The sequence below is a fragment of the Oncorhynchus mykiss genome, chromosome 1 (genome assembly GCF_057628025.1).
Source record: "Oncorhynchus mykiss isolate SJ-2025 chromosome 1, ASM5762802v1, whole genome shotgun sequence".
NCBI lineage: Eukaryota > Metazoa > Chordata > Actinopteri > Salmoniformes > Salmonidae > Oncorhynchus > Oncorhynchus mykiss.
Genome location: NC_143022.1, coordinates 86,524,926 through 86,542,781, shown reverse-complemented (window position 1 = coordinate 86,542,781; position 17,856 = coordinate 86,524,926). Strand labels below are relative to the sequence as shown.

The following is a 17,856-nucleotide window of genomic DNA, read 5'->3' as shown; positions in this document are numbered from 1 at the left end:
TATGTTCTATAGGCCTACCACATGCTTTAGTCAACTGACGGTATGTGTACCTGTCATGCTTTTAATCACTTACCAGAGTAAAAAAAAATATATATAATATATTTTTAAAGCTTTATTTAACAAGGCAAGTCAGTTAAGAACAAATTCTTATTTACAATGATGGCCTAGGAACAACTGCCTGTTCATTGGCAGAACAACAGATTTTTACCTTGTCAGTTCGGGTATTCCATCTAACAACCTTTCGGTTACTGGCCCAACGCTCTAACCGCTAGGCTGCCTGCTGCCATAGGTAGCCTATATGTGGTAATCCATGGCATTAAATCCAGGCATGGAAGGTGTGTGCGTGCATGCAATTAGAGGGATAGTTTGTGGATACCATTTGAATGTTGCTTTGTCCAGTATGAAGGAAGTAAGGGGTAATTTTGTGAGCCACTGCTAACTAGATTAACGCAAAGACTGGAAGCTAGCTATCTGTGCCTGACTATTTCCAGTCTTTGCACCTAAGCTTGTTAGCACTGTCTCTGGGAACTAAACTCAGCAACAACAAAAAAAAGTCCTCTCACTGTCAACTGCGTTTATTTTCAGCCAACTTAACATGTGTAAATATTTGTATGAACATAAGATTCAACAACTGAGACATGAACTGAACAAGTTCCACAGACATATGACTAACAGAAATGGAATATTGTGTCCCTAAACAAAGGGGGGGTAAAAAGTAACAGTCAGTATCTGGTGTGGCCACCAGCTGCATTAAGTAGCTGGTGGCCTCCTCCTCATGGACTGTACCAGATTTTCCAGTTTTTGTCGTGAGATGTTACCCCACTCTTCCACCAAGGCCCTTCTACACTCTTCCACCAAGGCACCGACATTTTTGGAGGGAATGGCCCTAGCCCTCACCCTCTGATCCAACAGGTTCCAGATGTGCTCAATGGAATTGAGATCCGGGCTCTTCGCTGGCCATGGCAGAACACTGACATTCCTGTCTTGCAGGAAATCACACACAGAACGAGCAGTATGGCTGGTGGCATTGTCATGCTGGAGGGTCATGTCACGATGAGCCTGTAGGAAGGGTATCACATGAGGGAGGATGTCTTCCCATGCACAGTATTGAGATTGCCTGCAATGTCAACAAGCTCAGTCCGATGATGCTGTGACTCACCTCCAAAGACCATGACGGAACCTCTCTCCACGATCCCGCTCCAGAGTACATGCCTCGGTGTAACGCTCATTCCTTCGACAATAAACGCAAATCCGACCATCACCCCTGGTGAGACAAAACCGCGACTCGTCAGTGAAGAGCACTTTTTTCCAGTCTTGTCTGGTCCAGCGACAGTGACGGTGATGTCTGGTGAGGACCTGCCTTACAACAGGCATACAAGCCCTCAGTCCAGCCTCTCTCAGCCTATTGCGTACAGCCTGAGCACTGATGGAGGGATTGTGCATTCCTGGTGTAACTCGGGCAGTTGTTGTTGCCATCCTCTACCTGTCCCGCAGGTGTGATGTTTGGATGTACCGATCCTGTGCAGGTTTTATTACACGTGGTCTGCCAGTGCAAGGATGATCAGCTGTCCGTCCGGTCTCCCTGTGGCGCCGTCTTAGGCGTCTCACAGTATGGCCAGGGCAATAAATTGCAATGTCCAATCTGCAGTCCTCATGCCACCTTGCAGCATGCCTAAGGCACGTTCATGCAGATGAGCAGGGACCCTGGGCATCTTTCTTTTGGTAATTTTCAGAGTCAGTAGATAAGACACTAAAGAGGCCTAAGTTTTCATAACTGTAACCTTTCTTTTGGTAATTTCCTACCATCTATAAGCTGTTATTTTCTTAACGACCGTTCCACAGATGCAGGTTCATTAATTGTTTATGGTTCATTGCACAAGCATGGGAAACAGTGTTTAAACCCTTTACAATGAAGATCTGTGAAGTTATTTGGATTTTTACAAATTATCTTTCAAAGACAGGGTTTCTTTTTTTGTTGAGTTTACCTCTAGCTTCCTTCATACTGGACACAGAGACATAAAAATGCTATCCACGAGTCCATCTGACTCTGGGGAAGTAGAGACAGGACTTCATTGCCAAAAGCTTCAAGTAGACCTATAGATATTCTACAATTTAAATAATGAAGCATGGTGAAGCAACGTTGCCATAGACCTAATATGTTGACCTTTAGGTTATTGGTTAGGCTACAGGGAAATACATTAGCTTATAGATAGATATATTGAAGCGGCTCAGATGTAACCTAATTGCTTTGTACTAGGTAGGTCTATCGATTGCACATACATGAAAGTGATGTCAATCTTTAGCCTAATAATCAAACTATTATATAATTTTGTTATCTCAGTTTTCATTGCTTGCTTCGCTTGTTTATAACATTGTAAACATTTTAGTCTATTAATATTCAACTATGAAGTTTTGGGCGGTCACAGAGACATCTTCATTCTTTGTCTAGCTGAGGTCTTCTGTGTGTAAAGTGACAGTGATCTAACGACACACTGAGTTGTTGTAAGAGTGCTCTGAGGCAGGCGTTACCTTACGAGCGATTTCAAGTCCACCGTTAATAAAAATGGTTTTGGGAAGCGGGCCCAGGACAGGCGTCTGTTTTTATTTATTTTTATCTCACCTTTATTTAACCAGGTAGGCCAGTTGAGAACAAGTTCTCATTTACAACTGCGACCTGGCCAAGATGAAGCAAAGCAGTGCGACAGAAACAACAACAGAGTTACATGGAATAAACAAGCGTACAATCAACACAATAGAAAAAAAAGTAAGTTTATATACAGTGTGTGCAAATGGCATGAGGAGGTATGGCAATAAATAGGCCATAGGAGAGAATAATTACAATTAAGCAGATTAACACAAGTGAAAGATGAGCAGATGATGGTGTGTAAGTAGTGATACGGGTGTGCAAAAGAGCAGCAAAGTAAATAGAAACTATTTGTGGATGGGTAGTAAGATTGGGTGGGGCTATTTACAGATGGACTATGTACAGCTGCAGCGATCGGTTAGCTGCTCAGATAGCTGATGTTTAAAGTTAGTGAGGGAAATGTAAGTCTCTAGCTTCAGTGATTTTTTGCAATTCGTTTCAGTCACTGGCAGCAGAGAACTGGAAGGAAAGGTGGCCAAAGGAGGTGTTGGCTTTGGGGATGACCAGTGAGATATACCTGCTGGAGCATGTGCTCCAGGTGGGTGTTGTTATCGTGACCAGTGAGCTGAGATAAGGCAGCGCTTTACCTAGCATAGAATTATAGATGACCTGGAGCGGTCTGGTGACGAATATGTAGCGGGGGCCAGCCAACGAGAGCATACAGGTCGCAGTGGTGGGTGGTATAAGGCACTTTGATAACAAAATGGATGGCACTGTGATAGACTGCATCCAATTTGCTGAGTAGACTATTGGAAGCTATTTTGTAGATGACGTCGCCGAAGTCGAGGATCGGTAGGATAGTCAGTTTTACTAGGGTATGTTTGGCAGCGTGAGTGAAGGAGGCTTTGTTGCGACATAGAAAGCCGATTCTAGATTTGATTTTTGGATTGGAGATGTTTGATATGAGTCTGGAAGGAGAGTTTAGTCTAGCCAGACACCTATGTATTTGTAGTTGTCCACGTATTCTAGGTCAGAACCGTCCAGTGATGCTAGTCCGGCGGGTGGGTGCGGGCAGCGGACAGTTGAAAAGCATGCATTTGGTTTTACTAGCGTTTAAGAGCAGTTGGAGGCCACGGAAGGAGTGTTGTATGGCATTGAAGCTCGTTTGGAGTTTAGTTAACACAGTGTTCGAAGAAGGGCCAGATGTATTCAGAATGGTGTCGTCTGCGTAGAGGTGGATCAGGGAATCACCCGCAGCAAGAGCAACATCGTTGATATATACAGAGAAAACAGTCTGCCCGAGAATTGAACCCTGTGGTACCCCCATAGAGACTGCCAGAGGTCCGGACAACAGGCCCTCCGATTTTACACACACTCTATCTGCAAAGTAGTTGGTGAACCAGCCGAGGCAGTCATTTGAGAAACTATGGCTGTTGAGTCTTGGTATAGACCTGGAAAGTATGACAGAACGTTGCAAGCTATCTCTGCAGTAGATTGCAACTCCGCCCCCGTTGGCAGTTCTATCTTGACGGAAAATGTTTTTGTTGGGTATGGAAATCTCAGAATTTTTGGTGGCCTTCCTAAGCCAGGATTCAGACATGGCAAGGGCATCGGGGTTGGCGTAGTGTGCTAAAGGAGTGAGAAAAACAAACTTAGGGAGGAGGCTTCTGATGTTAACATGCATGAAACCAAAGCTTTTTCGATTACAGAAGTCAACAAATGAGAGTGCCTAGGGACACACATGGCCTAGGTTAGCCTCCACATCACCCGAGGAACAGAGGAGGAGTAGGATGAGGGTACGGCTAAAGGCTTGCAAAACTGGTCGTCTGGTGCGTTGGGGACAGAGAATAAAAGAAGCAGATTTCTGGGTGTGGTAGAATAGATTCAGGGCATAATGTGCAGATGGGTATGGTGGGGTGCGGGTACAGTGGAGGTAAGCCCAGGCACTGAGTGATGATAAGAGAGGTTGCATCTCTGGACATGCTGGTTATACTGGGTGAGAAAACCGCATGTGTGGGACAAGGAGGTATCTAAGGCATGTACAGTGGGACTAGGGGCTCCGCAGTAAACTAAAACAATGATAATTATCCTAAACAACAGTATACAAGGCCAATTGACATTTGAGAGAGACATAAAGCAATCGCAGGTGTTGATTGGGAGAGCTAGCTAAGTCAACAACAACAACAGGTAAAATGGCGATGAATGGGCAGAGAGGGTCGGTTAACTACACACAGGGCCTGTGTTCGGGGCTAGGGCTGACAGATAAACAAAGGTTAACAAAGTGGAGTACCGTGATAAATGAACAGTCCAGCAGGTATCAGCTATGTAGCCAGCATCAGCTATGTAGCAGTATTGGCACAATAATGGGCTTCTCTTCAATGTTTTTTTTATTTCCTGGGGGATTGAGACTTCACGTTGTTTAGATTTGAAAATCCAACAGTGTTATGGGAAGGGGGCGGCGCTCGGGAGCTCTGTGTGTGGTTGTCCATGAGGGATTTTTGTGAGACACTGAGGAGAACCAAACTTTAAAACAGTAGAGCTGCCTTTTATTATCGACTCCATCGTGCCTACAACACCAAGCAGCCTGGCCAAACTCTGTAGTCAGGAGGACAGTTTGGTGTTAGTCTGACTACCATGTGATCATGGAGAATCTCTATTCTATTCGGACCGTGTTAAGGAATGTGCCATCAGTGTCTTCCCCTCCCCCAGTTTTGACCTCTCCCTCTCGGTCTCCAGTATGCTCCACAGCCGTGTGTTAGGAGACCAGTCTCAGCTGAAGGAGGAGCTGGAGGTGTTGAGGAGAGACCACGCTCAGCTGGTCAGGGAACACAACCACCTGAAGCAGAGCTGTGAGGAGCTCCGCAGGATGCACAGTGACGACCAGAAGGAGGTGGCTGACATGAGGCTGCAGCAGCAAGAGGTACCATACACAACCACACAAGGTTGCTGTGACCTATACTTGGCTGCCGGGCTTTCACACATCCACACATCCCGGGAGTAGACTACTGCGGTGGACAGGAGACACACTGCTTGGAGATGCATACGGAGCGCTTCTGTAAAGGGCAGTGTTTGAGGACAATGTCAATGGCTCATGTAAATGGTGTGTAGACACATACCCCCCGGTACCTAGTCATCGTTCAGAGTTCTATAAGGTAAGGGGAGGTGTTTGAACTAAGCAGCATATAGGTCTCCATCTCCTGTAAGGCTACAGACATACCTATACATGCTGTGATGTAGTCTGGATCAATACTGCCCTGGGGTCTCACCTGCTCCCACACTAATTACCACAGAGTTCAGCAAGCCTGGAGGTTATTGCATTTTAATTATGAAGAGGTGATTTTACAGGCCGGCAAAATGAAACCTAGTTAGTTACACCATACTATCTAAGGCTGCGTTTACACAGGTAGTCCAATTTTGATATTTTTCCTAATTATTATTAGATCCTTTGCCAATAATCGGGCAAAATATCAGAATTGGGCTGCCTGTATAAACACAGCCTAATGGTCTTGAATAATCCATTCTGCATCTCCTCACTGTCGTCCTCTGCTGATTAACTGGTGTAAAAATGAATCCATGCTCATTCTGGCTTGTTAATGTTTCCTTGTGGCTTGGTGCTTTAGAACAATAACATTGATAGTGTGTGGCAATCTGAAGGCATGCATCTAAAAATGTTTTTAATGTGTCAACTGTATATTGTAAACCTGTTAAATTCATAGTTTCACACAGAGACGGGAACTGAACATGAAATGTAGGTTTAGTTCTAAAATCATCAGCTGGGCGACCGTGTCTTTCCTCCAGGTGATGAGAGAGAACGGTTCCTCAGAGGTTCTCAACAAACTGTACGACACAGCCATGGACAAGCTGGAGGGGGTGAGGAAGGAATACGATTCGCTGAGCAAACGCTACGGTGAGAAAGTTGCCAATCACAACACGGACCTGAGCAGGCTGGAGCAGGCGGAGGAAGAGAACCGACGACTACAGAAACAGATGGACACGTTGCTGAAACAACGAGACAAGGCCATACACTACCAACAACATTGCTCTACGTCCATGAGGAGGTAAACACACACTGCACAATCCACGAGAATAGTTTATACACTACAAACACCTATATAGCACTACACACCTCTCCTTCTCTCCCCAGGTTTGACTCTGTACAACAGGAGCTGGACAAGTCTTCAGCCCAGAACAAGGTGCTGCAGCGGGAGATGGAGCGGCTGCAGTCGGAGGTGATGCGCTGTAAGAACTTCCAGCTGAAGGCAGTAAAGGACTGTGAGAAGTTCAAGGAGGAGAGAGACTCTGTGTTCAACGAGTACAGGCTCATCATGAGTGAGAGGGACCAGGTCAGAGAGAAATACATTTTACTTTAAAGCCCAGTTTCTCAGACACAGATTATTCCTAGTCCTGGACTAAGAAATTACTTTCAATGTATAATCACCATTGAGTATGCTTTTTTTGTCCAGGAATTCAGCCCATTATTATTTTATAATAATACTATAATAAAATTGTAATACTAAAATATAAAGTGGTTTATTAAATTCTGTGGTACAGGTGATCAAGGAGCTGGAAAAGCTGCAGATGGCGCTGGAGGCTGCAGAGGCCCGCCTCAAAAACACCTCTTCTGAAAGGATGGTGGCCAGCGAGGAGACGGAGGCTCTCAGACAGGTTCAGATCAATTTAGAATGGAATCAATCAGTACACCAAACAAATCAAACACCTCTTCTGTGAGGTTAATCTATTATTTAATCCATCTATCGATCAGTTTATTACTAGACAGTCAAAACAACTAATCCGAGAGGAGGGTATTGCGTCTCTGACAGGTAATCATCATTAGGTTAATCAATGAATATACAGTACCAGTCAAAGGTTTGGACACACCTACTCATTCAATGTTTTTTTTTATATATGCACTATTTTCTACATTGTCGAATAATAGTGAAGACAACAAAACTATGAAATAACACAGAATTATATAGTAACCCAAAAAGTGTTAAACAAATCAAAATATATTTTAGACTTTAGATTCTAGCCACCCTTTGCCTTGATGATAGCTTTGCACAGTCTTGGCATTCTCTCAACCAGCTTCATGAGGAATGCTTTTTCCTACATTTGTGAAGGAGTTCCCACATATGCTGAGCACTTGTTGGCTGCTTTTCCTTCCCTCTGCGGTCCAACTCATCCCAAACCATCTTAATTGGGTTGAGGTTGGGTGATTGTGGAGGCCAGATCATCTGATGCAGCACTCCATCACTCTCCTCCCTGGTCAAATAGCCCTTATACAGCCTGGAGGTGTGTTGGGTCATTGTCCTGTTGAAAAACAAATGATAGTTCCACTAAGCCCAAACCAGATGGGATGGCGTATCACTGCAAGAATGCTGTGGTAGTCATACTGGTTAAGTGTGCCTTGAATTCTAAATAAATCACAGACCGTGTCAGCAGCAAAGCACCCCCACACCACCTCCTTCATCCTTCACGGTGGGAACCACACATGCGGAGATCATCCGTTCACCTACTCTGCTTCTCACAAAGACATGGCAGTTCGAACCAAAAATCTCAAATTTGGACTCATCAGACCAAAGGACAGATTTCCACCGGTCTAATGTCCATTGCTCGTGTTTCTTGGCCCAAGCAAGTCTCTTCTTCGTAGTTGTTTCTTTGCAGCAATTCGACCATGAAGGCCTGATTCACACAATCTCCTCTGAACAGTTGATGTTGAGATGTGTCTGTTACTTGAACTCATTTGGGCTGTAATTCCTGAGGCTGGTAACGCGAATGAACTTATCCTCTGCAACAGAGGTAACTCTGGGTCTTCCATTCCTGTGGCGCGCCTCATAGCGCTTGATGGTTTTTGCGAAGTTCTTGAAATTTTCTGGATTGACTGACCATCATGTCTTAAAGTAATGATATACTAGTTTATCTTAGCTTATTTGTGCTGTTCTTGTCATAATATGGACTTAGCCCTGTTTGGTAAAAGACCATCTTCTGTATACCAACCCTACCTTGTCACAACACAACTGATTGGCTCAAACGCATTAAGGAAAGAAATTCCACAAATTCACTTTTAACAGGCACACCTGTTAATTGAAATGCATTCCAGGTGACTACCTCATGAAGCTGGTTGAGAGAATGGGAAGAGTGTGCAAAGCTGTCAAGGCAAAAGGTGGTGCTAGAAGAAGTTGATGTTATTCTTCAATAACAGACCCCAAAGCAAATCAGGTGGAGGAAAATAGGTTTATTCTTATTCAAACAGGAGGAATCATGCGGGGAGGTAGATGTGTACATGCTCCCCTGGCCTCAGTGATTCTCCACAAAACAAAGGGACAGGATCTACTTTGTAACTCAGCCCTACCCTGTGTTTGACATATTTTAATTCCTTGCAATAAACTGGGCCAATGGTCAAATAACGAGTATCCTTTTTCAGGTTGTACCAATAAGAACGTGCCCCACGTAACTACAGAAAAAACACTTTCCATTGATTGTTGATTCTCGTCCTCTCGTCCTCTGCGTTGTGTATTTATCTTCGACATATTTTTACTCACCCTAGACCATAAAAAAAAATGTCTTTAGAAAACAAAACGCAGTAACAAAATAATTCACATTACACCTTGCATTTCTATAAAACACAAAGGGCATATTGTACTTGCTGTTACAATACGATTTCAAACAAAGTTATAGAAAATAAGTATTAACAGGTGTAATGATTCGATTCCTACCACATCCTGTACTAGGAGGAAACACAAAATAAAGAATTGTCTACAAGACAATAATATTAAATTGTTCTATTGGCAAGGTAATTATTCACCAAGTCCTTTAAAAGTGACCTGCTCTTCCACACTGATATCAGTCCCCCATAGATAATGATTAGAACTGTTCTGTAAGTCTGCCCGTAGTGATGAATTTTTCTTCTGTTCCTCTGGTTGATAAGGACTTCTCTAATGAGCACTTCACTGGTGATCTTGTATCATTTCAAGTACAGTCATGGATCAAGGGATATTGCTTCAGACTGTAGATTCTCATAACCTGTAACAAAGGAAAAAAATGTGAAAGTAACATGTCCTGGTTTCAAATAGATTTCCCTAAGTAAGCATGTCGTGATTTTCAGGAAGAAGTTGGACATTTCACCTAGATATCCCTAATATGATGACTGTGGTATACAGCATAGAAGCTTATCAGGTTCTGATCATCTTACTAGGCTTCTTCAGAGATTGGCCCCCGATTGCTAATCAATCAGTTCTTTATTCTCCAAGCTCCGCTTTGTCATCAAAATGGACAACATGTATCCATTTTCCCTGGACTTTAACTGTTGACCTCATTATGAGCAAAACTTGATAAAGACCTTCCCATTTTGGCCCTGATGTCTTATCTTTTTACCATCACCCACTGTCCTGGCATGACATCATGTCCCCCCTCGGGAGTTATTCCCCACTCCTCTTTTACTTGTCTTTCTATGATTTCTCAAATCAAAATTTGTTGTGTTGTGCAGTTCCTTTCTTAGTAGGGAATGCTTCAACCCATCGTGAAAAACGATCAACAATGACCAGCACATCTTTGTGTCCTATACAGTTGGGCAGCGTGATGTAATCAAGCTGTAGAAGTCTAAAGGGTCTTGGTGGGGCAGGCGCTCGTCATGTCTGTACTTTCACTCGTCCTTTGGTGGTGTTTTCCATACAAATGTTGCAATTCGCCACAACAGCCTCAGCATCTTTCCGCACACCAGGATTCCACCATTTGCCCACTAAACGATAAACCATCTTGTCCACACCAATGTGTCCCAAAGAGTGGATCTGTGTCACCAAGTAGGATCAGGTTGTGTTTCCACACACCTTGGTTGAGTTTGCATCCTGCAGCCATCCATTCCCAACCTTCATCTTTTGGTGCACTGCTTTGCATATCTCTGTGTTGCAATGTATCTCCTAATCAGTTTAGGTGACAGAGGTGTTCTTTTGGCAGCTGCCTTGGCAGCTCTGTCAGCCAAATCATTACCATTACTCTTGTCTGTAAAGATTTTTCCCAAGTGCTTTAATTTTCAAAATTGCAACTTGCCCAGGTAACTGGAGAGCATTCAGTATAGGTGAGAATGTCCATTCTTCACAGTAGCTCCCAGTGATATCATGATTCCTTTTTCCATATTTTTCCAAAATCATGGGTAACACCAAAAGCATACCTTGAGTCTGTAGATATTAGCTGTTTTTCAGCCTGTTTACGTGCTTCTGTCAAAGCCACCAATCCGCCACCTGTGCTGATGTTCCTGCAGGTAACATGCCTGTCACTATCACATTGTCCGTTGTAGTAACTGCCCAGCCTGCCTTCCTCACACCCCCCTCCATAATGTTTAAAACATCTGTGTATAAGAAACTTAGCGTTTTCCAACGGCTGACTCTTAATAAGGCCATCAAGGAGCTGATCCAAAACCAACTCACAACAGTCGTGTTCAAGTAATGTGGTATCTGGAGGAAGCATCAGAGTAGCTGGATAACATGGTGTGCCACATTGTATGATGTTAGGAGCCTCCACTACGTTAGTAGCGGCCATAGCTTCCTTTGTTTTGTGCAAGGTGGGGCAACACCTGTCAAGCACTCTGGTTCCATATCCAACCTTCCACACTTATTTTTATTTTTCATAGTCCAAATGAGATGGTTCTGAACTGTAGATCCCTGCAGTTGTCTAATTTGTCATGTCACCTTTCCTTCAGAAATGTTGAATGTAGTCAAGTTTCATAATAATATCAAGGCCTAAAATAGGTTGTTCAAATGAGCCTATCCACACCCCTGCATCAATATATTGGATCAGTAGAAATTGATAATGGTTTGGTCTGTTTTATATACCCCCCTCCACTCCTGTTGCTCTCATCTTCTTGCCTGTGTATTGAGGACATATATTTTGCATAAGATATGGGCAATACAGTGACTGCGTTCACATATATTTCATCCGATTTTCATATGTACACCACCTGAGATGGTACGAAAGAGGGGGTCTATTAGTTTCCCTCCACAGCATCCAGCAAATTCTTCTGCTGAGCCACAGAGAGCTTCTTACATTTCTGCATCAGCATTGTGTCGTTTGATGCTGTTGTATTGATTCCATTTTCCCTTACAGACCCTGCTTCTCCTGGCCATTCCTCAAAATAAACTGTTCTTTTCCGACATTATTCCGACATCACTAGGTTTCTCTTCTGTTTCACTTGCCTTCTGGATGATAGCGGGGTGAACAGGCAGTGGCTCGGGTGGTCCTTGATTATCTATTTGGCCTTCTTGTGACATCGGGTGGTGTAGGTGTCCTGGAGGGCAGGTAGTTTGCCTCCGGTGATGCGTTGTGCACCACCCTCTGGAGAGCCTTACGGTTGTGGGCGGAGCAGTTTCCGTACCAGGCGGTGATACAGCCTGACAGGATGTTCTCGATTGTGCATCTGTAAAAGTTTGAGTGCTTTTGGTGACGAGCCAAATTTCTTCAGCCTCCTGAGGTTGAAGAGGTGCTGCTGTGCCTTCACCACGCTGTCTGTGGGGGTGGACCATTTCAGTTTGTCCGTGATGTGTACGCAGAGGAACTTTCCACCTTCTCCACTACTGTCCCGTCGATGTGGATAGGGGGCTGCTCCCTCTGCTGTTTCCTGAAGTCCACAATCATCTCCTTTGTTTTGTTGACATTGAGTGAGAGGTTATTTTCCTGACACCACTGAGGGCTCTCACCTCCTCCCTGTAGGCCGTCTCGTCATTGTTGGTAATCAAACCTACCACTGTAGTGTCGTCTGCAAACTTGATGATTGAGTTGGAGGCGTGCATGGCCACGCAGTCATGGGGGAACATGGAGTACAGGAGAGGGCTGAGAACGCACCCTTGTGGGGTCCCAGTGTTGAGGATCAGCGGGGTGGAGATGTTACCTACCCTCCCCACCTGGGGACGGCCCGTCAGAAAGTCCAGGACCCAGTTGCACAGGGCGGAGTTGAGACCCATGGGCTCGAGCTTAATGACGGGTTTGGAGGGTACGATGGTGTTAAATGCTGAGCTGTAGTCGATGAATAGCATTCTTACATAGGTATTCCTCTTGTCCAGATGGGTTAGGGCAGTGTGATTGCGTCGTCTGTGGACCTATTGGGGCGGTAAGCAAATTGGAGTGGGTCTAGGGTGTCAGGTAGGGTGGAGGTTATATGGTTCCTGACACGTCTCTCAAAGCACTTCATGATGATGGAAGTGAGTGCTACGGGGGGGATAGTCATTAAGCTCAGTTACCTTCACTTTCTTGGGAACAGGAACAATGGTGGCTCTCTTGAAGCATGTGGGAATAGCAGACTGGGATAAGGATTGATTGAATATGTCCGTAAAACGCCAGCCAGCTGGTCTGCGCATGCTCTGAGGACGCGGCTAGGGATGCCGCCTGGGCCGGCAGCCTTGCGAGGGTTAACACGTTTTAAATGTTTTACTCACGTTGGCTGCAGTGAAGGAGAGCCCGCATGTTTTGGTAGCAGGCCGTGTCAGTGGCACTGTGTTGTCTTCAAAGCGAGCAATGAAGTTGTTCTGGGCTTGAGAAATAGGCAGTTAAATTTGGGTACGTTTTTCATCCAAAAATCAAAATACTGCCCCCTACACTCAACAGGTTAAAATCCCCAGCTACAATAAATGCAGCCTCGGGATTTGTTGTTTCCAGTTTACACGGCCCTGAAATAAATTAATTTGACTGTCAATGTCTGATTGGGGCGGGATATACACAACTGTGATTATGATTGAAGAGAATTCTCTTGGTAGATAATGCGGTCGACATTTGATTGTAAGGAATTCTAGGTCAGGTGAAGAAAAGGACTTGAGTTCCTGTATGTAATGATCACACCACGTCTCGTTAATCATAAGGCATACACCGCCTTCTTCTTACCAGAGAGATGTTTGTTTCTGTCGGCGCAATGCGTGAAGAAGCCAGGTGGCTGTACCGACTCTGACGTGTCACAAGTGAGTCATGTTTCCGTGAAACAAAGAACGTTACAATCGCTGATGTCTCTATTTCTCAACCCATTTTCTTTCTTTTGCTAAAGCAGTTTAACCATAGTCTTTGTCAACGAATGAGACATTCTTTATTTTTCCCCAAGCTTTTTGTATATCAGACAGATTCCATCTTTGTCAACAATGACAGAATATTTTTCTCTCGCCTACACTTCTACTTTGAAATGGTTCTTCATTTGACTTGTTAAAACCTGGCTCAAGATTATAAGAAACCACACACTGAGTAAAGGACTAACAAAATGAATTTATACCATAAATAAGGTAAACACTCGCAACAATGATACATGACGGTCAGTAAATTAGGTGTCAACTACAAAGGTATGCATGGAGAGAGGAATCTCTTGCTGAATGGGGAAACAGTGGTATTATGCAACAGCTGAGCTTTCACAGGTGTGCTCCATCAGCACTGACAACCCTCCCAGCTCTGCCCACCAATCTTCTGCAGGAAGTAAGCGTAGCAAAACCCATTGGACGGAGCAGAGAGGGGCGATTACACCCCACCCATAAAAACGGGGACCTCCTAGGTCCCTGAAACAAATTCAAAAATGTTTTAACAAACACAAGCAAACAAAAATATACTATACTCCCTAGACAGCCAACCACCTAGGTCCACCACTTAACTCAACTCACACCTCCAGCTTCAGCTTCAGCCACCATGGCGCCTGGATGCAAATTAAGAAAAGGAGGAGGGAGACCGAATTGTCGGAGAACAGACAACACCGTATTAAACAGGACGGCTAAGGAGAAGGCACACGGGACAACGCATCCGCCAAAAACATTGTCCGCCCCTTAATATTTCATTAAGCATATATAAGCATATACTGAATCTGAGTTTAAATGTTTGTTTCTCTAACGACACACGGTAAAACCATTGCCGGATAAGTGTGGCATCACCAAAGTCAATATCATGATTTACCAAATGGGTACGAGAAGGCATATCTGTAATTAAAGTAGTGAAACTCATGACCAAATTCAGAGCTCGGCACGACAAGGAACAGGCAAGTGTCCCAGCAGAGTATCCAATCTACCCAGAGACTCTGAATTCTTTAACCTCTCTAGGGTATGTGGGACGTCCCACCTGGCCAACATCCAGTGAGATTGCAGAGCGCCAAATTCAAATACAGAAAGTCATTATAAAAATTCAGGAAACAAAACATATTTTACACAGGTTTAAAGATGAACTTCTTGTGAATCCAACCACTGTGTCAGATTTTAAAAATGCCTTACGGCGAAAGCAAACCTTACAATTATTTGAGAACATAGCCCAGCAGACAAACCATTACAAACAGTAACACAAGTCAGAAATAGAGATAAAAATTAATCCCTTACCTTTGATGATCTTCATATGGTGGCACTCAGAAGACATTAATTTACTCAAATGTTTGTTTTGTTCGATAGTCTCTTTATATCCAAAAACCTCCGTTTTGTTCGAGTTTTCTTCCGTAATCCACAGGCTCAAACGCAGACAAAAAAAATCCTGATTTTATCCGTGAAGTTCATGGAAACATGTCAAACGATGTTTATATTCAATCCTCAGGTTGTTTATATTTAATCCTGAGGTTGTTTGTTTTTAGCCTAAATCTATAATATTTCAACCGGACAATAACGTTGTCAATATAAAAGGTAAACAAAGGCACTCTCTCCGGATTGCGCATGAAAAAGCTCTGACACGTCAGGTCCACTCCCTCATTTATCAGAATACAAGCCTGAAACAATTTCTAAAGACTGACATCTAGTGGAGGAGGAACTGCAATCTGCAATCTGAGTCCTAAATCAATGGATACTGTAATGGCATTGAATAGAAAACTACAAAACCAACACACAAAAAAAATGACTTCCTGAATGGATTTTTCTCAGGTTTTTGCCTGCCAAATCAGTACTGTTATACTCACAGCCACTATTTTAACAGTTTTGGAAACTTTTGAGTGTTTTCTATCCAAATATACCAGTTATATGCCTATCATATCTTCTGGACCCGAGTAGCAGGCCGTTTAATTTGGGCATGCTTTTTCATCCAAAATTCAGAATGCTGCCCCTACCCAAGAGAAGTTAACCATCCTTCTAGGACACCATCTGGGCTAAGCGACTAGGTCGTCAAGGCTAAACCCTGTGCTTTCCTGTAAAACCTCTAGCTGCAAGCATCAACCAAGGCAACCCCTCCTCCCAGTCTCGGTACAACTCAGTGCAGTAAGCACGCAACAACAACTTCAAGGTCTGATGGAACCGCTCCAGGGCTCCCTGACTCTGTGCATGATATGCGGTCGCAAGATTGTCTGATGCGAAGTTGGCTTAACACCTGTGCAAACGTGTAATTGGAACCTTGATCACTTTTAATAATTTGAGATATTCTGAAAACAGAAATAAACCGAGTCAATGCCCTAACAATAGACTTGGTTGTTATGGTATGGAGAGGATAAGCAGCGGGATAATGGGTCACTGGGCACATCACCGTAAGCAGATAAATATAACCGGCTTTGGAACAAGGCAATGGGCCAACACAATCAATAGTTAAATGCTCAAAGGGTTGGCTTACTACTGGTATTGGGTACAAAGGTTCTGGCTTTAACGTCTGGTTAGGCTTCCCAGTCAACTGGCAAAGTTTGATAAATACTGAGACATCTCTTTTCAGCCAAGGCCAAAAGAAATCACACACAATATGGTCATAGGTCTTCCAAACACCCAAATGACCAGCAATATCCCCATGAGGTCTGCAAAACCAAATCACGGAAGGTATATGGTACCACAATTTTGAATGACAGGGTCACCCAAAAAATGGTAACCATGAGGCAGCCATTTCCTCACTACCATTTGATCCTGTAAGTAGTATCGCTGTACTACACTTGGAACATCATCAGCCGGGAGGACCTGCTCAAACAATAATTTCAGAGTAGGGTCAGCCCGCTGTTCTGCTACCAGGTCACTACGGGAAACAGAAAGGAAGGTCTGGTCCACAAGTTACAGAATAGTCCACCACCTCGCTGGTCCCTACACCAGACTCCGACACGGAATCAGCGTGGTTCATTGCACGAGTCATGGCACAAGCAGTAAACACTTTGGGGAAACTCAGCACTTTCATCCAGCACCTCTCTGAGATGGGCAGAAGGCATGAAAACCACGGGAGGTGGTTATTTTTCTCACCAGACCCACCCACAAGGTAATTTCCTAGAGTCACTGCCACTCCTTCGACAGGCAATGAGGGACACACTCCTATGATGACCTCACCTTGTACCAGATCTGTGGAGAGCACAGGTTTGTGTAAAGGGACAGACGATATGCAAACCTATCCCTCGGATCAAGACACTGCCCTGTATCTGTCTCTGGAGAGAAAGGGAGCACTGACTGAAGAATTAGACTGAAGCACCAGTGTCTTGCAGGACGTTAACTGGGACCATCCTTGGTTACGCATCAAGGATACGTAACCCTCCGTAATGAAGAGTGAATAGATGGATGCACTGTCAACCATACCCAATGTTTTTTTTAACTGGTCTCGAGGTGAAACAATTGAATCCCTTAACTTAAAAGCAGGTGCCGCAATGTGGTAGGCCGAACGGGCGCATTAACCCCAGAAGGCCTAGCTTTAACTCTAAGGACAGGGCATTCATTTTGTCAATGACCTTTACCACGGCAGAAATGGCAGATTTTGCCATGGTCGGATTTCACATGGGAACCACATTCAACCCTTAAGACAAGATTAGGCCCAGTAGTAAAGAATTGTCCCAAAACTCTCCCTGGGACCATCACTGCAAAGAAGGGGTTCCCCGAAGTGACCTTTATGCGTCAGCACATATCCATCAGCCAAAACGGCAGCCTCCGTGGCAGTCTGCACCGTATGCTCATTTATGTGTGTGGCAAGGCAATCTTTTAACTGCTCCAGCACAACTAAACTGCACAACTGCTCGTAGATTGTAACATCCAATGAAGTGCACCATTGGTTAAACTGGGTGTGCAAATTCCGTGCGAACTCAACATAGGTCTGTCACCTTTTTTCCAGGTTCTAAACCGCTGGTGATACGCTTCAGGAACTAACTCATAGGTGTGCAACATAGCATCTTTAACTTTGCCATAGTTTTGGCTGTCAGCAAAATAAAGAGCCGAGTAGGCCTCTTGTGCTCCCCCAGTTAGCACACATTGCAACATCAACGTACGGTCGGAGTCAGGCCAATTCCTGAAATCTGCTACCCTTTCAAACAGTGAAAAAAAAATATTGGGTTCCTTTTCACTGAATTTCGGCAGGAGCCTCAAGTTTCCAGCCAAATTGAAGGAAAGTTGAGCACGACCTCCGGA

General features: G+C 44.2%; 1 protein-coding gene across 4 annotated transcripts in view; it reads left to right on the top strand.

The window, feature by feature from the left end:
* LOC110530648 (disks large homolog 5) overlaps window positions 1-17,856 on the top strand; it is a 102,457-nt gene that overhangs the window by 28,333 nt on the left and 56,268 nt on the right. For all 4 annotated transcript variants that reach the window (XM_090242433.1, XM_090242440.1, XM_090242429.1 and 1 more), the window contains exons 5-8: window positions 5,321-5,504; window positions 6,383-6,642; window positions 6,729-6,927; window positions 7,136-7,249. In XM_090242433.1, the coding sequence (XP_090098559.1) occupies window positions 5,321-5,504; window positions 6,383-6,642; window positions 6,729-6,927; window positions 7,136-7,249 (757 nt within the window). The remainder of the gene's footprint in view (window positions 1-5,320; window positions 5,505-6,382; window positions 6,643-6,728; window positions 6,928-7,135; window positions 7,250-17,856) is intronic.